Raw genomic sequence first — 21,325 nt, 5'->3', positions numbered from 1 at the left:
GGGTCTCCTCCTGAGCTTCCCCGGACCCACAAGAGAGGCAAGAGGCACTGCTGCCGCAGCCAACACGGGCAGTTCCCTGCTCTGAGCAGTGGTGTGGGCTCTCACGGTTTCTGTCTTTGCCCCTTTGAGGTACCTCTGTGCTGCTGCCAGAGCCACTAACCATGATGCAGGTAACATGCTCTGCAGGGAGGTCGTGATCACATCCCTGTGCTGTGCTGAAACACGTGTTTATACACAGGAAAGCATGTTTGTGCTTGCTTGCATCAGTGCGCTGGTCTGCTGTCTATGCTCCTGTGTTTGACAGCATCCCTCAGCTCATGTCTCATAGGGAAAAGGAAGAGGGAAAAGAGAAAATTTGTTTCCAAAGTTCACGTGTGTGGTGAGAGAGGGAAGATCACATTTGAAGCTGGATTCTGCTGTACACTCACTTTCTGTCTCTGCCTCCCCTATGCCCCCATATATGAGGAGCAGAGTCCTCTTGCAGGTGCCTTGTATATGACATTAGGTTGCCCAAGAGGCGCCTTCTTGAAGAGCATGGCGAGAGAACAAAAGGCATCCCAGCAGCAGCCCCTGTGGGACAGGGAGAGCCTCAGCCCACAGGGACAGTCTTGGGCTTTTGCAGGCTGACTCCTGGCCCATACTTCAGTACTCCCACGGTTTGTGGTAATGCATGTATTTTATGCTTGTCCTCCTTGCAAAGTACCTGACAGCTTTTTTTGACGGCTGTAAATGAATTAGATAAGCATTGAGCGTCAGTACCCTTGTACAGGGGAAGTCTTTGGTGAGTGACTTCGGTGAGTGAATTTTTCTTTAAAAAACAGACTGGAGGAGTAATTTCCCTGTTCTTCTCTTCTTTATCAAGAAAACTGCTGCAGATGGGAAGCGACAGGAGATCATTGTATTGGACTCAAAACGAAGCAATGCTATTAATATTGGCTTGACTGTGTTACCCCCTCCACGGACTATCAAGACTGCTATTTTGAACTTTGACGAATATGCCTTAAACAAGGAAGGAATAGAGGTAAGGAGTAGTCAGTATGTTCAAGTCTGCATTTTCAGTGTTTCATTTTAGTCAATATTGCTTATGATACAGGCCATATATTTTATGGAAGAGAGAAAAAGAGATGTATCATTACTGAAACCTGTTAAATCAATGCAGTGTACTCAGAAGCAGGTAGTGTCCACCTGAGGTTGGGAATGCTCAGTAAATGTGAATTTCTCTGCTTTGTTTATATCCAAACTTGAATAATAGTGGTGCTAATTCCTATTGAGATTTTCAGAGTATTATCTATTCTTCTGAAGCTCAGTTTCTTATTGTGTTTATTAAAACTATTAAAATTCTAAACAGGACAAGTTCTGCATGCTTACGTTGGAAATGTATTTAATGCTGAGCACTCATAAAGCACCAAAGAATAGGCAGTGACTTTATAAAGCTGATGCAACTGGTACAGAGTTTACTAAAGTTCATGCCCAGCTAGCTGTTGTAGTCATTCTAGATTGTATATCTAATGGAAAACAAATACAGTGACTAGTTCTGCTCAAAATAGCATTTCTGTGTTACTGTTGATTGAAGAAAAGCAGTTGGTATAAAGATTACAGATGATGTAATTTTTACCATTACATGTTTGACTTTGCAGATATTCTTACCGAGATCCAAGATGAGCTCCTTTTTTTTTTTTAATCAAAATACTTTTCTTCTATGAAATGTAAAAGAAGCCTGCTGCTCCCTTGGTTGTTTTTTGTTGTTGTTGTTGTTTGTTTGTTTGTTTGTTTGTTGTTTTTGTTTTTATTGTGTTTGTATTCATTTCAAATCTTTCTTTGAATAAGCCTATATTATCCAATAAGAGTAATCTGCACAACTACAAATCTCAACCAGTGGTTGAATTGCATAGGTCCTGTATTGATTCATAGTCACCTTTCAGTGGTTTGGCTCTGTGTTTCATGATTTCCCCCTTTTCCACCTTTACTATGCTGACTACAGAAGAAAATGAGGAAAGCTGGCTAGAATGGAAATGGAGCTGCCAGCAGTTACATGCAAAATAAATACCCAAGGCAAAAGATTGTTCTAGCTAGAAGGCATGGCCTGATTAATCCCTACTAGAATATAATTTCTTTCCAAAGCTATATTATTTGCTGTATGCATTCTTTACTGATATTGTGAAGGTGACAAATTAGACTTAAAAATAAGAATCAACAAAGGTTGCTCTTTTTCAGCCCAGTTGGTTAGATTGCCATCTTTGGGGCAAATGTGGTAACCTCAAGTTTCCTACTGCCCAGTTACTCATCTCCATGACCCAGCCCCATGGTCCCACCGCTGCATTGTGAAGTACTGAGTTTTCCAGGGTAGGAGAGAAGCACCACTCCAGCCAAGTCCAACTCACAGGCCACCGGTTAGACCTGAGCGCTGCTGGCAGTGTTCACGCAGTCCAACATAAAGGGGCTGATAAAGGACACATCTTCATTATCTTCAGTGTATCATCTCCTTTGAATTGTCGCCTTCCCTGGTGTGCTCAACAGAAGTTCAGCTGCTCTGCACAGCTCACCCTTCCAGTGCCACCATTTGTAGCTGGGCCCATCTGCTGACCACCTGTGGTGTCCACAGCTGTAAGTGCATGGTACCACCACACCCTCATTTGGGTGGCCTTTCCATTAGCTGCCAGAAACCCATAATTTCATTTAAAATATATATAATAAATGCATGCAGCTTTCAAATGGAAGAATTCAGAAACCAGGAAATGATACACTGTTGATACACATGCCCAGTGCTAAAGAAAATGGGATTTCTGAGTGTTCACAGCTTGAAGCTAAAGGATGTGAGTAAGCCTGATGTGACTTTTCAGGTATTTAAAATCAAGAGAAAAGGATAAATGGATCTGAGCCTAGGTACTTTCCATGTTGAGAGATGAAGCCTTCATTAGTCGGAAGGGATGATGTTCATGGAGAAAAAAAATATTTTTTTTCTAAATGTGTAGGTCCATGTTTATTTGCTGCTTGTCGAGTAAAAACATGCACTCAGGTTTCCTTCTCCAGTTCTAAGTTTGCAGATTTTTCTTATTGCGCATCATTACATAGTCAGAGAGACATTTAGCAAGACAGAGGGCTGGACTGAGCTATACAGAGTTGGTCAAGAGGTACAAGAAGAGGCATAGAATTTCATCATCTTGAGTCCTGCTGTTTTCAGCAGAGCCCTTAATCAGTTTTCTGTACTCCCCCTTTGACCTACAATGTAGATAGACTTTGTTCCCTTTCTCTTCTCCTCTATATTCATATCTTCATTGTCTTTAGCCTTAGAGTTAGCTTGAGAGGAACAGAGGCTCTCTTCTCAGTCTAAATTTTTAGAAAGGTTTTTGGTTCAATACTATTCCTAAATCCTACAAAGTAATTATAGTTATGAGGAATGAATCAATCGATAATGGTGTAAATGTCAGCTTCATTTATACAAAAATTGCAGAGAATAAAGCAAATTGGTTGGTATAGAGTATCCTTTACAGTTAATCTGTGGGTTGCATGAGTATGACCAGTATGGAAAAAGTAACATTAACTATTTATTTTAAAAACTGCATTGTGGGAGATACTTTTGAGTAATTTTGAGTACCCACTGTGATATCATATAAGATAGGCATAGATATCATCTAGAAGAGATGTTATGGCTAGTAAGCAGAAGAGATAGATGTAAGGAGTGCAGGGGACGAGATGTGATGTGCTGTGTTGAGAATATTGCATGCAGTGATAAAAATTCAGAAAAGCTGAAGATTAGGATCATCTTCAGCATTTAGGGGATCCAACAAGGAGGAGGGCACCAACAGAGTATAGATACCTAAGCCTTCCTTTGCCTTGGCTGTGAGTTCTGCACCTTCACTGAGGAGCATCATAGCTGTCATGATAGCATGTGTGTGACTTCAGTTTGGCATCTTGGTCCATGAGTTCAAGTTAAATAGTATCTTAGAAGTGATCTTAGCAATCCCTTTAAGAACAGAGGACTAAAGCAGTGCTGACAGTAGCACTAACAACTGCTGGGCAGTGAGGCAGTGGGATGCAGGCTACTAGTGTGTAATAGCTTAGCTCATCATAAAGATCATAGCCCAGGAAATCTTAGGCTACTGTCCTACATTCTGCTGAATGCTGCTTTGTTTGTGGTGTTTAACTGTTGTTAGTAATGCATACTTTACTTTTTAACTTAAAAAATTAAACTAAGGAGAACAAAACTCTCCATGTATTTTATGACCCTCTATACCTAAGTATGTTGCGGGTTTTTTGTCCAGGTGTTTGAAGGAGTTTGGTACCTGTAAGAATGGGGGCACGCTCTTAGAAAGGCAGATGAAGTCAGTTTAGTATGCAGAGCAGGCACTGCTAGAAACACATTTTCACAGGAAGGCACAATGTGTGTCTGCAAGCACTGTGTGTCAAACCAACTAAAATTTTTTTGCCACCTTACATTTGCCAAAGTGGTTGTGTTTTCCTTTCTTTGAAAGCTTGGCATTCATAGTGTTCAAACAACTTGGAGCTCTGCTGCAGAACAAAGACCTTCCTGCTTAGCATGGACGAGGGCTCTCTCTGAGTTAAGCAAAAAGGCGAGCTTAAAATCCTGGTGTGTAATTTTAATGAAGTGTTTCACCAGCAACTGCATGAATAGTCCACCAGACCAGTCCTTCCTGCTTTATCTCCAGCAAAGGAAATGAGTAGGTCCTACCACAGAATGCTACTCAGGAAGGGAACAAGGATCAAAATCAAATTATACCAAAGAGTTTAATTAATTTAGCTGAGTAAAACTGGAGCAATGCTGTGAGGAAGTGAAGGTGGTGTGTCTTGTGCTTTAAAAGGTAGCTTTGTGTTGCTGCGTAATGGTGTATTGCTTTGGTAGGTATAGCTTTTAGTAAAACTATTTGAAATAAAAAAGCTGCCCAGATATGCCAGGCTCTTAATACCCAAGTAGTTAAGTACTTTCAAAGCCATGTGTTCGGAGTGGTTAGGTAGCTCTGAGATGTAAAAAGGGATAAGAAATGAGAGCCTGCTGTTAGAAAGGCAGACAGTGACATTTATAAACAACAACAACAAAATTCATTTTCAGAAATGATCAAGGTATTTAAATTTGTTCTGATACTTTTCACCACAGTGTGTTGGCATTTGCAGTTTCCAATTTGGTTAGTTAATGCTTTGTAAAAGTCTGATGGGGCGTTTCAAATTATGCTAGCTGACCTGAAAGAACACCTTTTTTCACAAGCCTGGACAACACAGAGAGTTGACTCAATAATGCTTTGCTGGCTGTACTTTCACAGTTAGTGTATCACTGCCCTAACAAGTTTCAGACTTTATTTAATAGGGAAAAAGCTACCCTTTCACTCCTTACAGAAAACAAAAACGTTTTCTATGGTTTCTGTGAACAGCACTTGCATGCTGATGTATTTTCAGTAGAGAGCTGAAGAAGTGGAGCAATCTGAAGCCACGGCTGTCAGCTTCTGATTTATAGATACCATTAAAAAGCATTTTAAATAGAGTCTCTTTTCAGAATTAGATCATTTTTTGAAAAGCTCAGATAAGATTAGCACACCCAGCCTCACTTACCATGAAATCCTGAGCTTCATATTCTTTTAGATATTCTATTCTACTCTTTTGTATGTATATCCTTTCATATTTTCTGCAGGTAATGGGTTTCTTCTGCAAATAATGCAAACTACTGATGGGTCTCAGGAATAGGTGTCTGAAAAGCTGAATTGTGAGAGCCTTTTTGGATCTGAATCTTCTGCTGAGGCTTGTCAAATATTAGATGAACCATCCATTAATGTGTATTTGATGATGTAGCTTATGAACGTGTGGACCTTTCGCCACAGAAAGCTTAGGACCCAAAACCAACTGGATATTCAGTATCCTAGATTTTTAAGGCTCCTGTTTGCCCAATAAAATCAACTGAAATCAAACGTGAGAGCTGAGCCACCCTTGCAACCTCATCACCACTGAGAAGTCCCCTTATCTCTTGGAAGAGATAACTTAAGCACCTAATTTCCAGAGGGGCTCCAGGCTACTAACAGTCTCTGGTTAGGTACTTCCTAGCATCCCATTTCTTATGCCTTCAAGCAAACTGGGAGTCTGTCTTGCTGGTCATTTTAGGCAGTTACTGCTGTGAACCCCCCTCCAAGGTGCCCAGCTCTTCCTGAATGCCTGAGGGACGGCCTGAGTCTCCTATGAGCTTCACCCTGTGAGCCCTGTAAGGCATTCCTCTGAAAAATTTTTGGAAATCATACATCAGGATGGCAGAGTCCAGGAAATAACCAGTTTGATCCATTCACCAAAAGTTCAAGGATCAAAACAGTTAAGATTGATAATCTCATGTAAATGAGCTCACCAGTTTTTTTATTTTTTTTCTCCATTAAAAGATTTTTGCACTTTTTCTCAGAATTTTAGTCTCTGGCCCAAGTAATTGTGTGAGAGTGCCCAGAGATTAAATAAGTGTCTGACACATCTTTGTGTCACATTATGAGAAGATATGGACATGGGGCTCACCAGTAACCAATCTTCTTTTAATCTGCTTGAGGAATGCTACACTGGAGAGAGTTTTCTGAACTAATCATTAAATTCAAAGCTATTTATGATTTAATGGTCATATCAGGTGCCAGTAACCTTCTGCCTTGCTGTGTTTTTATGCTTTTACTGTCAGTGTTGTTAAAAAAAAAATCAAAATAGTAATAATAAATTGGCAGATGGTGTACTCAACAGTTTTCAGCACTGAACAAATGGTTCAAGTTAGTCATAGAGTGGAAATAGAGGATAAGAGCATTCTACTGCTTGCTCAGGAGCACACTAAGGATGATGACCAGCAGGATAAGAATTATTTGCCTGAGCAAACTCAAAGCTCTGGTGAGTAAATAGTTGTTATGGGGGCAGTTGCTCTGTGGCTGGGGTGAGACCTGCCAGCACATCGACAGCAGTTCTGATTCCATCGAGGCAGCACTTTCAGCAGCAGGGGTGATGCTTGACAGCTGGCACCACATCCACAGGCTCTTTTGCTTGGCATTCCCTTTTTCACATACTACAGTGCGCAGCAGAGCAGACTTGCAGTACTTGGACTCGAATACTTTTTGTCAGATCCATCTGGCTTGTGGTGTTTACATAAAGCTCAAGGAGGAGGAGAGTCCCTTTGGTAATAGAGCTTACTGTTTCATTGCCCTCTTTAAAATGCCCGAAAGCAGTGCAAAATCTCTGGAGTATAGGCCCTGCACCACCACAAAATAGTTGTGGGATCCCTGGGTAGCTGCCAGAAGCCCTAGTTATTTGTAGGAGGCAATTGAAAATACTGCTGAAGTGTTAGCCTTCAAAAATGCATCAGAAGCATTTTTACATCCATCACATGGCTACTGCTCAACTCACCATGTATGGATGTTCATATGATCCCATTTGCAAGCTGCTCTGGCTCACTTCGAGGGGTGTTGGCTTCTTGTCATTGTTTTAGAGAGAAGGAAGAACTAGGAGGCCTGACTTCTTCAGAGGTTCTCTTTGAAAAAACTCTTCTGGGTTTCAGGCTCGGTCTCTCTTTTCTGAACCTTTTAGGTGGTTACTGTTTGAGCACTGAGAAGTGCCTTGAAGCAGCTACTTAAAATCTCTAGTTTGATGTTAGGTGTCACTTCAGTTACAGATTTCAGCATCTGTAGATGGATAGATAGCATATCTCAAAATGAATACACAAATGCTATCAATCTGAACTGAACATTTTCTAAATAGACATTGACAAGGGAAATAAAAGTGTACTGAGAGATATTCCTCCTCTTCTATTTTCCTTAGGATAGGAATGGATCAAAAGATTATTTTTTTCCTTATTACAGTAGATGCTCACAGACTTTTAACTCTCGCTGTTTCCCTTAGCTATAGGTGAGAGCAACGGTAACTTATTGCAGTGTTCAAGCAAGGAGAATTTTTTTCTTCTTTTGAACTGAAAGGCAGTGTTCTGACCAACATTAACAGGAAGAACTGCTTCTCTATTTGTGTTTGTGCAAGTCTGTGTAAGAAGATGGTCAGCTATATGAATGCTGTGGCTGAAATTAAATAAGTCCAAGTTCAACGGATTGAACATTGTTTGCTTATTCCTTGTTAACATTACTTGCTTCCTTAACTCTTGTTCTTTGCCGGTTTGACCAGGAAAAGTCCCTAGTTCTCCACACTTAGCTGCAGCACTGTACAAGGAGCTAGATGAATTATTGGTACTGGAATACCAGTATTGCTGCTAGAATTGGTACTGGAATGCCGGTACCAATTGGGGCAATTGTGCTACTTTGATAAATTGGCTATCTCCACTGCTGGAACAAGTCTGTAGTTTGGATTGGCAGGTCTTACAGCTCTTTGGCTGTATTTTTATTTTGTTCTCCTTACCTCCAAAACAGCCCTTATCATTATAGAAAGCTACAGCAAAAACATGTCATTCCTCAGATGAATAAACATAAGTTGTGCTGAAAATCTACTGATTTGTTTTAATGAGGCATTGATCAACAGGGCAAAGACTTCAACTTATCTGATGCCTTTATGTAGTTTTGCTTTTCTTTTTCATTTTAAAATGCATTCATTATGTTAAAATCTAAGAAACAATACCTTTGGGAAGGAAAGCTGCCACATGTAAACAAGCATGTAAAATCCAAGAATTAAAGGGAAAATATAAATGTTTTGAGCCATGGTGGCAGCAGAAACTGAAAATACTGAGATCGTTTTTCATCAATATTTTGGACTTTTTGGATCAAAAGAGAAAAAGACTGTATGTTATGCAGTTCATAACTGTGTATTCAACGAGTGTTCCCTGGGAAGCTGTCTTCACTTTGGGTGACATTTTTAGGAATGCCCTAGTATGTTGCAATGGTTTCCATGTTTCATAAAAGTCAAAACAATCTAAATGAAAAACAGTAAATGGTGAGAACAGCAAGGGACGGGAGTTCCTGTTGTGCCACACAGTGGTATCTAATCCATCCCATGTACTCTGAGAACGAGCCTTTTCTCCTTCTCCAGGCTTCCTTCCAAAAAGCACAGTGTGCCACTTCGCTTAGTGCTGATTGTCAAGTTGTGCTGTAAGAAACCTTTCTCCAGCTGTAATAGGTCCTCAAGTTTTTTGTTTATACCTACAGGTGCACTGGAACACGCATAGACGTGGAGGCTAGATGAGACCTTAGTATCTAGACTGACCTGCTGTAAATCACAGGCCACAAAATTTTGCTCCTTAAAAAAAGTTCACTTTGTCATCAAACAAGCTTGGGTGAAGTCAAAATGAAGCTTGTTGCTGCTGGTGTCCTTGCTACTGATGCACCCCCATGCCCAGCCCTTACATGCATCTCAGCCCCTCCAACTGACTATTGCTTTTTATTTCCCTTTACAGAAAATTTTGACCATGATCCCAACTGAGGAGGAGAAGCAAAAGATCCAGGAGGCACAGCTGGCAAACCCTGATGTCCCCCTGGGCAGCGCTGAGCAGTTCCTTCTCACCCTCTCCTCCATCAGCGAACTCTCCGCCAGGCTCCAGCTCTGGGCTTTCAAGATGGACTATGAGATAGTGGAAAAGGTGAGGTGAACATGCGGAGGCTGAGGTAGACACTCTTCCAAGTCTTTGCTTAATCTTTCTTTGTCCTCATTATTATATGAGTGTGTATTTTGTGGAAACAGTTAATAAGTCACTTATTTCAGTGGCTGACCAGGAAACAGCTGAAATGATCCTTCATAATCTATTTCTTCTATAAAAGAAAATTAGAGATTATGTCTTCCTTCCTTTAATTAGGCAGTAATGACATTGGAACAAAGAAGAGGGCTAATTCCTTACCACAGCTGCTCCAGATGTTATTCTGTATAGCTTCAGAGCAGTAAGAATTTTTCCTTGGACAAAGGTTGAATGAGGACTACAGGATTCACTCATACATCGTAAAATGAGAATATTGATCTTACATCCATTTGAACTAAGAAAAACATTGTCCATTAAAGTTATTTCTGTTTATAGCTCTCCTACAAAATTATAAACAAAAGATAGGATCATTCTTCAGGGGTGTTCTTTTCAGTTCGGTCACAGTTGACTGCCACCATGTTTTTCATAAACAGCATTTATTCAGAGAACACTATAGTCAGGTTGTATCATGTATGACAAATCACATACAAAAATTTCAAAATGGCAGCATGTCATTTCAGTGAGTAGATGAAACAGAATCAAACTGTGAAGGCAATCTCAGCTACCTGCTGACTTTCAAAATCTCTTTCAGGAATTTCAGTACAGGAACTCTCTTCTGCTGCACTTCTGGTGCATACCCTGTGTGTTGCTCTGGGTTCTTCAGGCAGCTCTCTCCTATATATATTATTTTTATATTCATATCTGTGTGCTTATGTGTATATAAAATATATATATATATAATATTGTGTGATGGATTCTGAGAAGTGGGACATGCTTCTGTAAAAAATGTCTTATGCTTATCTAGCCATGGATATTTAAAAAGCTATAACAACAATGGATTGATTTCCAGATGGTCTTGTCAAGATTATTCAGCCTCTGCTTCGTTTTCTTAGATTTTAGGAAATGCTATCAAGTTAATATTCATTTTTCTTAAATGACTTTAATCTTAGATATTTACACTTCTGTCTCTTAAAACATAAAATATGTGTATCTGGTCTGAATATTTGTTGCCATTTTTTCTCTTCTGGTATAGCTATTTATCCTGCTTTGAAGTTACCATAAGGCTAAATTGTTCCCTTCATGTGATCTGAGTTAGCAGTAGCTGTTAATCTATGTCTATACCTAGTATTTCTAGCTTGCTTTCTGAAACATTTGAAACACTGTTAAAAGCTAAGAAAATTCTTGTTCTTTGCACTTTATAGGCAGTTACAGCACACTTGCAGCTTTCACTGTAAGCTGTGACACTTGATCAAATCAGTGCATTATTTTGGATTGAAGTATATGCAAGTGAAATTGAAAAAGGAAAACCCTTTCCAAATTGTCTGTTTGATGATGTGTATAACATTCTGAAATGATAACGTATCTAACATTTATGCCTACCAGAAGTTCATCATTGGAACAATAATTTTTCTCACCTTTCTTTCAGTAATGTATTTTAACTACATACACAAAGGAGGTAGAGTTGCAGCTTTAAATCTTCATTTTCAGTCTTTTGATTGCTCTGTTCATAAACAATGACATTGTGTTACTGCTACCGCTTTGTACTGAACTATTTGTGGTGCAGATGCTGTCAAATTTGATTATCTTAAAGGGAGTTTAAAGGTCTTAGAAAGAGGAATAGAATGTTCCATTGTCCTAAATCTGATTTATTTATTTTTTTATTAAGGTCATTGTGGGCAAATATATCCTTATTGATGACAACTTTAAAGGATCATAAATGAAGATAAGCAGGTGTAGAAATGAGAAAAGTTTGACTGGTAAAGAAAAGGGCTTCGTTTAGTTCCTCTTCTGAGGAGAAAGATTACCCCTAAGTCGAGGCTCCCCAGAGATGGTGTGCTAGACAAATAACTTCAAAAAGATCGTGCTTTTGAGTGATACTTAAACTGTCTGAAAATTTAAAAAATGCAGCAGAACTTCTTAAGTCGTACCGTATGGTCTTGATACTTTCTGATCATTTAAAATTACATGATAATTTATGCAGGCCAGTCTCATTTAAATACAAATATGGCAAATTACATTTTTGTCATCCCAAAATTCCCATCCTAACCAAAGCTTTTACCCCTCCCAATAAAGCATGCTTGTGAACTTGTATAGATACAGTAAGCTAAACATGTTAATAACATAAGCATTTACCTGGCTTTATCAGATGTCTCACCACCAAAAATTCTAGACCAGCCCTCAAATTTCATTCAACCGTAATTTCTAGGTAAAAAACAAAAACATGGTAAATAAGGATATGTGATAGTTAAGGATATGAGGCAACTGCATTACGTATTGGCCTTGTCCAGGTAAAAGGTAAGTTTTAAAGGGAGCAACAGTGGGTATTCCCCCTGTTTATATGGTATCTAGCACACTTTTTTTGTAGGGTTTTTTGTTTGTTTTGTTTGTTTGTATGGTACCATAAACTCAAAAAGAAAGAGTAATGATAAATGTGCACTATATGGAAGAAAGCTTAAGCATGGATAGCTTACATGTTAAATAGTTAAATAAAAGGCTACAGTATGGCCTGCTTGGAAGCCTGTTATGACACCTTTTTATCCATCCGCAGAATATTTTAAGTCATCCTTCTAGGAAAGATTTTTAAACAGTTTGCAAATTGGTGCAGGTATAATAGTTCAAAAATCTGTGTTTGCAGCAGATGTATAGCATTGTGATTCATCTCCATAATGGAACAAAACAAAAAGCTCAGTCCCGACTTGCAAACCAATTCAAAGAATTCTGTGTAGCAGTTTATTGATTTTACTCTAACTCGATAGTCTTGGATGATTTAGCAGCTCTCCTCTGATGTATAAATTACTTGGGTCACTGTGCCATTTTTTAATTTATTTCAAATTTGCTATATTATTTTCTTAAGTTGAGAGTTGAGTTGTTCTGTAGTGACTAGAAATCCATGTTTCCTTTATCTTTGTGCTCTTATTTGTGGTAAAATGTCGGTATAGTTTTTGAATGACCCATTGTATTTCCCCAAGACAGTGAAGTTCACAGTTATTTTGCCTCTTGGTCTAAAATAACAGCTTAATTTTGGCTTCTTAGCTCATAAAAAGTATAATAATTTGGGAAAAGAATGCTGCTCGGGGATGCTTTGGATGGCAATTGGAGATAGGAACAATGTGAACTGTTACTGTGCATGTAAAATAAATAACCCTGGGCCTCACACTAAGATAGAAACAAACTCACTCAACTCAATTACCCTCACTGTCTTCCTTTGAACTCTCTGGTGTAGTTCACTTCCCGAGGTAATGGAAGAGAATTTATGTTTTCAAGTCTTATCAGTTCACATACCTATACTCAGACAATGTGTGTGGATGGAAGATACATTAAGTTAAAAGATCAAAATGGGACCACTTTTAAAACTTTATATTTGCAGTATTTTATATTTTTATTGTTGGTGGGGTCTTTTTTTGGTTTGGGGTTCGAGGTTTTGTGTTTTATTTTGTGGATTGTTTTTTTTCTTCCCATTTTTAAAGTCACAAAAGCACAAAATGATATCAAAAACTCAGAGGTAACCATTGTTTGAAGAAAGCTTTAGGGTCAGGCTGTGAATGTCAACTCAGCCAGAATTCTAACTTTTTTGGGGGGGTTGTCTTTTGAAGATTAGAAAGAGTTGTTATAAGAAGCTTTCTTTTTTCACTTGGGATCAGGGGTGTTCCTGTCTCTAATTCAGGTGCAACAGCCCTTTCAGTGATACTATTTCTCTCCTATTCAGAATCATAGAATAATCCCGAGGACAAGTAAGGCAAATGCATACATAAACAAGCAACATTAGGAAAGTATTTTATGTATTTCTTTGCTGTCCTTGCATGTGATTTATCAGCTGGAACATGGAAGAAAGCCAGCACACATGGCTAGTTTACACTCTGCAAGACACCAGTTCAGGAACTTTTTGCAATAATTAATCTAAATCTTAGAATTAAAAACTAGAAGCAGCTATAGCCAACTACAGCCTTCACTTTCTTGTTTCTCTTCTTGTGGCAGGAAGTTGCAGAACCACTTCTAGATCTGAAAGAAGGAATGGACCAACTGGAGCACAATAACACTTTGGGATTTATCCTTTCTACTCTGCTAGCCATCGGGAACTTTCTGAATGGAACCAATGTAAGACCTGTGTCCCAGCATTTCCCCTGAGCTTTTTCCTTCAAAAAGCAGAAGTCAAAACCATTATGACAGTTACAACCCAGTATTTATTTCTGACGAGAAATATAATCTAGAAGACAGAACCTACTTTTTGTGTGTGTGTGTGTATTTCATGAGTGCTCTTTGCCCTTTTCTGCATAACCTGAAGGAAGTTTAGAGCGAGGCATTCTCTTTGTGTAACTCCCTTGAGTTCAGTGTTGATGCTCCCCATTCAAACTGTGAGCACTTTGTCATGAGTCATTTCACTGTAGATGGAGTGATTTTAGGCCTATTCTTCAGCAAGTTGAAAGAATAAAAATAAAAGCAACAAGTTTCTTTTGTTGTAAAATTCTTCATCTTTCCCTTCTGCCCCTACTTGGTAATCATTTTTGCCTACTAATCTGCATGGGATGGAGTAGCATTTTTATTTTTATTTTCTTCCTGTTTTCTCTCTTACAGGCCAAAGCTTTTGAGTTGAGCTACCTCGAGAAGGTTCCAGAAGTCAAGGACACAGTGCATAAGCAGTCCCTCCTGCACCATGTCTGCACTATGGTGGTGGAAAAGTTCCCAGACAGCACTGATCTTTATTCAGAGATCGGGGCCATCACTAGGTCAGCCAAGGTATGTCTAGTGGGTAAATATGTAGATTTATAAGCTCCTCTCTAAAGTCAAATCTTTAAGATTTAATTTTATTCTTTGATTTGTTCCTCCCTGGTCACAGAACTTGTTATGAATGTGGACTTGTTGCATTATTCCTCAGGGAATTTCAAAGATGCCAGAACACTGTGTTTTCAGCTTTATATCTGTCTGTCAGATGGTTTCCTCACCATGTTATGACAGCCATTTTAATGTTTCTTATACATATAATTAATGTTATATAACTATTAGGAACTATTTTATGGTTACTTTATTTTACCAGTATCTTCAAATTTGTTTACTTACTCTGTGGTTTGGAGGAATCTCTTCTTTAAGGCAGATGCATCTCTTTACATATTTCAAAGGCAATAGACAGAATACACTTTTGGAGTAATAAAATTGTCTCAATAATAGAAGTGTCCTTGGAATACCTTGTGTAATTCTTTTACTGTCCTCCTTATGACAGCAAGTTTGATGAGGAGGAGTTAAGAAGGATAAAAACAAATAAAGGAATCCTGCAGCAGCCACTCTTTTTAAAAAGTGGTAATTAATTGACTAATGCATAAGTCTAGTCAATGGCTTAATTTGGAATGCAGAGTATTTATTGGTAGTACTTACGATAGAAATACTGTAACCTCATTTTTGGAGCTCTCAGTGTGTCAAATTTCATGGATGACTCTTAAAAACAACACATTTCTCATTAATGGAATAAACTTGACAGAACATCATCAGGAGATAACCAACATGAAAATTCTGATTTATAATTCCCATCTAGTCCAGTATCTTCATTCGGACAGTGGTTGATACCAGTTGCTTGAGAGGAGAGCACAAGAAGCTTTGAAGGACAAAGATCTCTCCTAGAAAATCTTTTTTTCATGAGTCATAATACTCATTATATACATCAAATGGAGGAATGATTGCTTTTCCAAAAAACACGTTGTTTTGATACTTCTAGGGGAAAAAAATGCATAATCCTTTCCTTCCTTCCTTCCTTCCTTCCTTCCTTCCTTCCTTCCTTCCTTCCTTCCTTCCTTTCTTTCTTTCTTTTTCTTTCTTTTTTTACTGCAATAATACAATCTTATTTTGGCTCCTAGAAAAGTTCTTGTGACAATGAGTTTCATAATCTAATTTTGTCTGCTGTTGCATTTGCCAGTTTCAGGATTTGCTGTCTTGAATATATTGAACAGTAGAAACTTCTTTTATCTCTCTGTTTCATAAAATCCTAGAATTTTTTAGGTTGGACAGGACCTCCGAAGGTCATCTGGTCCATCACCCTTTTCATTGAAATGCCAAATTAAGCCAGGCTGCTCAGGTCCTTGTCTGTGTTTCAAAGAATCCTTCTACATCTTTTTTAGACACCCATTTCCACACTTTTTCTCCATCTTCCCTTCTGGGATGTGTTAAATAATAGTAAAAACAGCATTCTAACCTCTTTGTATAAATATTACATGCTTACTATGTTTGCCCATTCTGTTTATACTGTCTTTTGTTAGCCTGAGATTTTGTGTTTTTTGACTGTTACTGTCCTTCTGACACCAGTCATCTTTGGACTACTCACAAGGGCATCCAGGCAATCTTCTGAGTTGATCTGGCAATTTAGAACCCAGCCAGACACGGAGTTACTCCAAGTTACTGCCTGCAAAGTGCACTTCGTTGCAATCTAAAGTAATGACCATGATCTGCTGAAGCAGACTGACTGCTTATCTCTTAAATCCCTAATAGCCCTCTGAAGTCAGGGCTAATCTGAGTTAATTTCTTGCCATCTGTAGATTTTACCCTCTCAGCATGCTTCCTTGTTTCCAAATAGTTTTTAAATATGTAGTAGAAACCACAAGCCACCTGCTGTTAACCCTGTCACCAGATGACAATCAATATGTATAACCTCTTTTATTTTGCTTTCAGCTTCACACTTCATAAGTCGCCTCCCATGAGGCTTCTTGTAAAGATTTTGAAAGTCTAATTTTTGTTCTTTGCTCTCATCTGTTCACTATATTTTAAGCATATTCAGAATGTAGTGATTTCTTTGATGTTTTATTTTCCTATTTTTATTTATTCTTTCAGCCAGGTAATAGGTATAGTAATAAAGCTTGCAGCTCTACAGTCCTCTGAATCATCCTTGCTGCTTTTGTCAAAGATAGGTGAAACTTTTGCTATCCTCTGATTCTCCAAATTATTAAGTATAGTGAAAGCACACTCATTTTAGCCTGTGGCTCAGTTGCTTTATTTTAATTGCCTTTAGAATTCTTGTCTTCTGGTTGTTTACTGCTTTGTAAGCTACCATCCTCCTCCAACACATTTGTTTCTGCAATTGAATACTTGCTATTTGTTCATGTCTACTAACAAATAAAATACAGAAAATAAAAACAAATGCCAGAATAGGTTTCTCCCTGACATTCTCAGTGTTGGACAAAAAGAAGTCATCTTACTTCCCTTCCCTAACTCTTTTCTTCCTCAGTTTCTCTCATCCCCAGTGACCCAGGACCTCTGACATGTTTTTCTTTTTTTTAGATACCATAAAGGAGTTTGTGGGTTTTGTTTTCTGTCCTTAGGTATTTGCTTTTTGGATTCTGTCTCTGCTCTGCTGGTTTTCCTCTTGTACAGCCTGTGTTTAGGCTCTGTTTTATTGCCTTCGTTAAGGCTGGTTTCTCATGTTAAGTTTTTTTTTTATTTTTTGTTGGTTTTGTTGAGTGATTCTTCATATCTGAACACTTAGGTATATTAGTTTATCCTTTCCTGCTTCCTCTCTTTGTTAAGAAGTTATTCCATTTTCTTTGCACAAATTAATCACAAAAATGAAAATTGCCACAAAAGAGAGCAGTCATTTCCTAAAATCCACACCACTATATACTGTATACTCTCAAGTGAATCTTCTATTTCTGTTTTTCAGCCTTAGAGAGAGGAAGAACCTTAACCCAATGCTGTCACTTTTAAAAAATTTTTAGGTCTAAGGGCATGCAAAATTGAGCAAAGTCTTTCAGTCTGTGGTTTGCTGATCTAGTGGCCCTGCCCAAAGCGGATGAAATTCTGAAAAGGCCAGACAAAATCACATTAAGAGAAATTATAGCCTTAACCTTCTGCGTGACGCCCAAGGTCTCCCTTCTTGGGATGTTCCTACATGTGTTATACCACTGATGGATTACTGTAACAAGCTCTATTCCCACTTGATCTTAGCTGCCACAAATCAAAGAGTTAGGACATGGAAGCCATCCAAGCTGCCCTCTTCAAGGGAATATTCACAGAGTAGGCGAAATCTTGGTTTAGAAAAGCTGACAGGAAAGGAGAACTAATATTTCACTGTGGATTAGGCTGTATTTTGAGCTCCATTTTGTCTACAAACATCTTTCAGAAGCCACAAAGGCTAAACAATTTCCATGCTGTAGATAAACAGAGATGCCCCTTCTCCTGATATGCACATCATATGAGAATTACCTAAGCCTTAGTTCCAAAAAAGAAAAAAAAAAGAAAAAGAAAGACTGGCTCACCCAAAAGGAGATAGAAAGGCCAGAAAAGAAAATAAAATGGTACAATTACTGCAAGACTTGTGGCTTTTTGTTGAAGGACTGAAGTCATAAAATGGCAAAAAATGGAGACACGTGAAAAAAGAACCAAAAAAAATAGAATTCTAAACAAATAAAAGTATTCATAGTTGTATAAAAGTATCTAGGGTCATGCAGGACTACTGTTTGTTTAGGATCCCATGTTTATGAGCACTTGCATATTTGTTCTTTTTACATACTCTAATTTGATTTTTTTTCTCCAGTGGTATTGACCCAGAATTGATATACCTAGCACAGAAGCAGACTCCAGGTTTCTGCAGTTGAACTCAGGGTTGTTTCTAGCAGTTTACTTACCACTATGGCAGGGGAGGTTGCATCAGCACTAGTCTCTTCTGTTACCGAATGAAAAAGTTTTTTTATTTGAAATGTTTGTCTTCTTTTTGATCCCCTTGAATAATTTTCCCCATGCATCCAGAAGCTGGCCAGCTACATAGGAATTGTCCTCCTTCCCCCAACTCTAATTTACTTTTGATTAAAATACAAAATTTCTGGCTTTTTTTTTTTTTTTTATCTCCTGCAGCAAGGTGCATGGTTTGTTACAGATACTAGGCAAGGGAGGAGAAGGCAGCTTTCAGAGCAAGCAGGAGGAAATGTTAACAGCACAGGGCAGGGGACAAGGCTCACTGGTAGGAAAGAATTTAGGATTAGACTAAGAGGTGCACAGGGGAGGAGGAGGTCTGCAGTTGCCCCAGGGACTCAGTGAGGATGTGTGGGGAGAAAGGAGGTGATTGCAGCAGAAGTGCTGCTCTGGCGTCTGCCTGATAAACTGGGAAGCAGAGGAGGGAAAAAAGAAAGGGAAAAAAAAAGTAGGGAAGTTTATGCCTGCCTCCTGCTCTGCTTCAGCAGGCCTTCTCTTGCCTTGCTTGACAGAAGGTATTTCTCTGCAATTATCACTCAAGTATGCTTTCCCTACGTTTCTTCAAACAAAAACAAATGCCAGAAGTCATATTACTTTCCATGGAAGGAAGCTTGCTTGGAGGTGAGGGCACAAGGTTTCTTAGGTTGGGTCATTCCTTACGGTGCCAGCTGCAAGGACGGCTGCAGCTGCTCCAGCTCCGGACACGGGTTAGCAGAGCAAGGGGAGAGGCAGAGCAGGGGGAGGCAGACTGGGGCAAGGGGGAAGGAGCTGCAGTGGCAAATGAGACTTACAGATTTGGTCTGAGAAAGAGCAAATTCAGTTTTTGCAGGTGCCTGACCGCATTGTGGTGTTTCAGTAATATTTCAGGTGAAATGACTAAAGTAGTGTTGTAGGTGCCGTAACACCAAGTGACCTGCATCACTGCTTACTGGTGTTACTCCCCTTCATCCCAGACAGTGTGGACTTTCATAAAGCATTTGCAAGTAGATCCCATATTAGTGTGTTTATTGTAGATTGTTTGAGGAACTAAAATGTAGTGGAAAGGTTTGTATTGTATAGATTTACCTGATCATACCTCAATAAGCACATATATCCTTTAATTTTAATTAGGGGACTGATTTGGGTTTAATCGTTTCCCAAATTATTCTGGCAGGATGCCAACTCTTACCCTAGAACCAGAAATACATGAACAGAAACTCCTTTATACTTTGGTTTTGAGACCTGGCATCTACTTCACTTACAATGTGACCAACAGGGTGCAAGTTGCGCTGATGTTGGTCTTGGGATAATTCTTGTGACATTCAGTGAAGCATGCCAGTGTGGAAATACTGGAGTAGACAGAGTTTTGAATGTACGCCACAGAAGGTCGCTGCACTCAGATGACAGTGTATTTGCAAGGAGCAATTCTCAGAATTTCCTTTGGCACTGAACCAGCTCAGGAAAAGAGGAAGATTTCATGTTCCCTGCCAGAACTCATCCCTGTAATAATGTGAGAATGAACGGTCTGACCCTAAATTATAAACAGCTCAAGCTCGGCTGTGGTCCACTGTAAAAACTATCTTGAACTTTGAAGAAAGAAAGATTTTGTCTATGATTATGTGCATCTTTCTAGTACCCGTGATAAAATAGTTGCCATTTTATTGTGAATTTAAGGCAACATTTGTCATTGGGATGGTATCAGTATTCTATTCAAAGCACTTTGTGGAGAGAATAAAAATGCAGAGAAACAGGTCTTGCTTAGAAAATGTCTGGATTTGTTCACCGCTAAAAGAAACAAGCTGTAGCAATAAATGATAAGTGTAGTAGCAAACAATAGAAAACTTATACGAAGTTACTGAGGCTGCATAACAAGTTATGCACTGGCCTTCAAAACACAACTTAGGATAATTTACAGCGATTTTGAAAAGAAGTGCTTTTCAAGCAAAAACCTCAGTTTTACCAGTTTCCCTTCACTTATTTCTTTCATGTTGTTTTGTTTGGTTGGTTGGTTTTTGTTTGCTATTTCTTTGATCCAGGTGTAAAGTTTTTGACCCTTTACAAGGGCTGAATATAAATAGAGGAATAGTGTAATCTGGTGTAGCATCGTTGATTTTAGTACAGTTTTGTACTCTCTGTAGCAGCAAGCTTAGCCCAGAGAATAGAGGAGATTTAGCTGGAAAAGGGAACGTGTGCAGAGCACATTCCAGATGAAGAAACTCTGAAGGAAAACAACCTGATCTCTCAGGACCTGTTCTCACAATTGTAAATGGAGAGGAACACAGCAGGAGAAAGGAGGAACATATCAAATATATCCTACAAGCATTTAGAAAGTTGTTTTTTCTAAATTTATAAATGAAAATAAACATTATCCAGTGTCTGAAAGAAGAGTCATTTTTATTTTGCGTAACAGCCTAAGACCACTGTTTCTTTCTCCTGAGATAAAAAATAGATTTCTTTTTAAAGTTTTAGCAAAAGATAACAGTAAGTAAGACCAGCAAGCTTCATCTCTTTTGCATATGTGTGTAGTGAGTTGTGGAGGAAGAAGAAGGTGTTTCCACCTTCCTCAAAATCCTGGGGGCTGGGCACAACATCGTATGCTGCTGTCCAAGGAGAAAGCTGTAAAGACTATTTCAGATTACTGTTTCCTTTTATTCAGCGAAGCATACTCATAAAATAATACCACAGCATTTCTTGTCTGACCACCTCGTGTTCTGAGGTCTCCTGGAGCCGAAACGTGATGCGAAGCTCACCTAAATTCCTTCTTAGTCACAGCTGCAGGCAAGAATTAGTGCATCTTTCCCTTCAAGAAAAAATGAACAAAAATTGAATCAAACTACAAACTACATGTCCCTGTGATCATTTATTGCTATTATAAGGTATTTGTATTTGTAATCCTTTCATTGTTAGAAGGCACCCCAAACAGAACAACAATAATAGCTAAAATGACAAGAAAAAGAAAATTACAATGATATTGCTGAACACTGTGATTGCTTTTAAAAAGTTGTGTACAATTACTGATCTAGGTTTGGACCACTGCGCTGATTTTTCATGGTCTGTTAA

The 21,325-nt window shown here is 38.7% G+C and overlaps 1 protein-coding gene across 9 annotated transcripts in view; it reads left to right on the top strand.

Moving 5' to 3' along the window:
- The window catches only part of FHOD3 (formin homology 2 domain containing 3), a 410,386-nt gene that overhangs the window by 354,202 nt on the left and 34,859 nt on the right, over positions 1 to 21,325 (top strand). For all 9 annotated transcript variants that reach the window (XM_083826789.1, XM_083826793.1, XM_083826785.1 and 6 more), the window contains 4 exons: positions 863 to 1,021; positions 9,347 to 9,529; positions 13,598 to 13,717; positions 14,195 to 14,356. In XM_083826789.1, the coding sequence (XP_083682915.1) occupies positions 863 to 1,021; positions 9,347 to 9,529; positions 13,598 to 13,717; positions 14,195 to 14,356 (624 nt within the window). The remainder of the gene's footprint in view (positions 1 to 862; positions 1,022 to 9,346; positions 9,530 to 13,597; positions 13,718 to 14,194; positions 14,357 to 21,325) is intronic.

The sequence above is a fragment of the Anser anser genome (genome assembly GCF_964211835.1).
Source record: "Anser anser genome assembly, chromosome: 2".
In the NCBI taxonomy this organism is placed as follows: domain Eukaryota; kingdom Metazoa; phylum Chordata; class Aves; order Anseriformes; family Anatidae; genus Anser; species Anser anser.
Note: the sequence above shows the minus strand (reverse complement) of the source record. Positions and strands in the feature narration are given on the sequence as shown.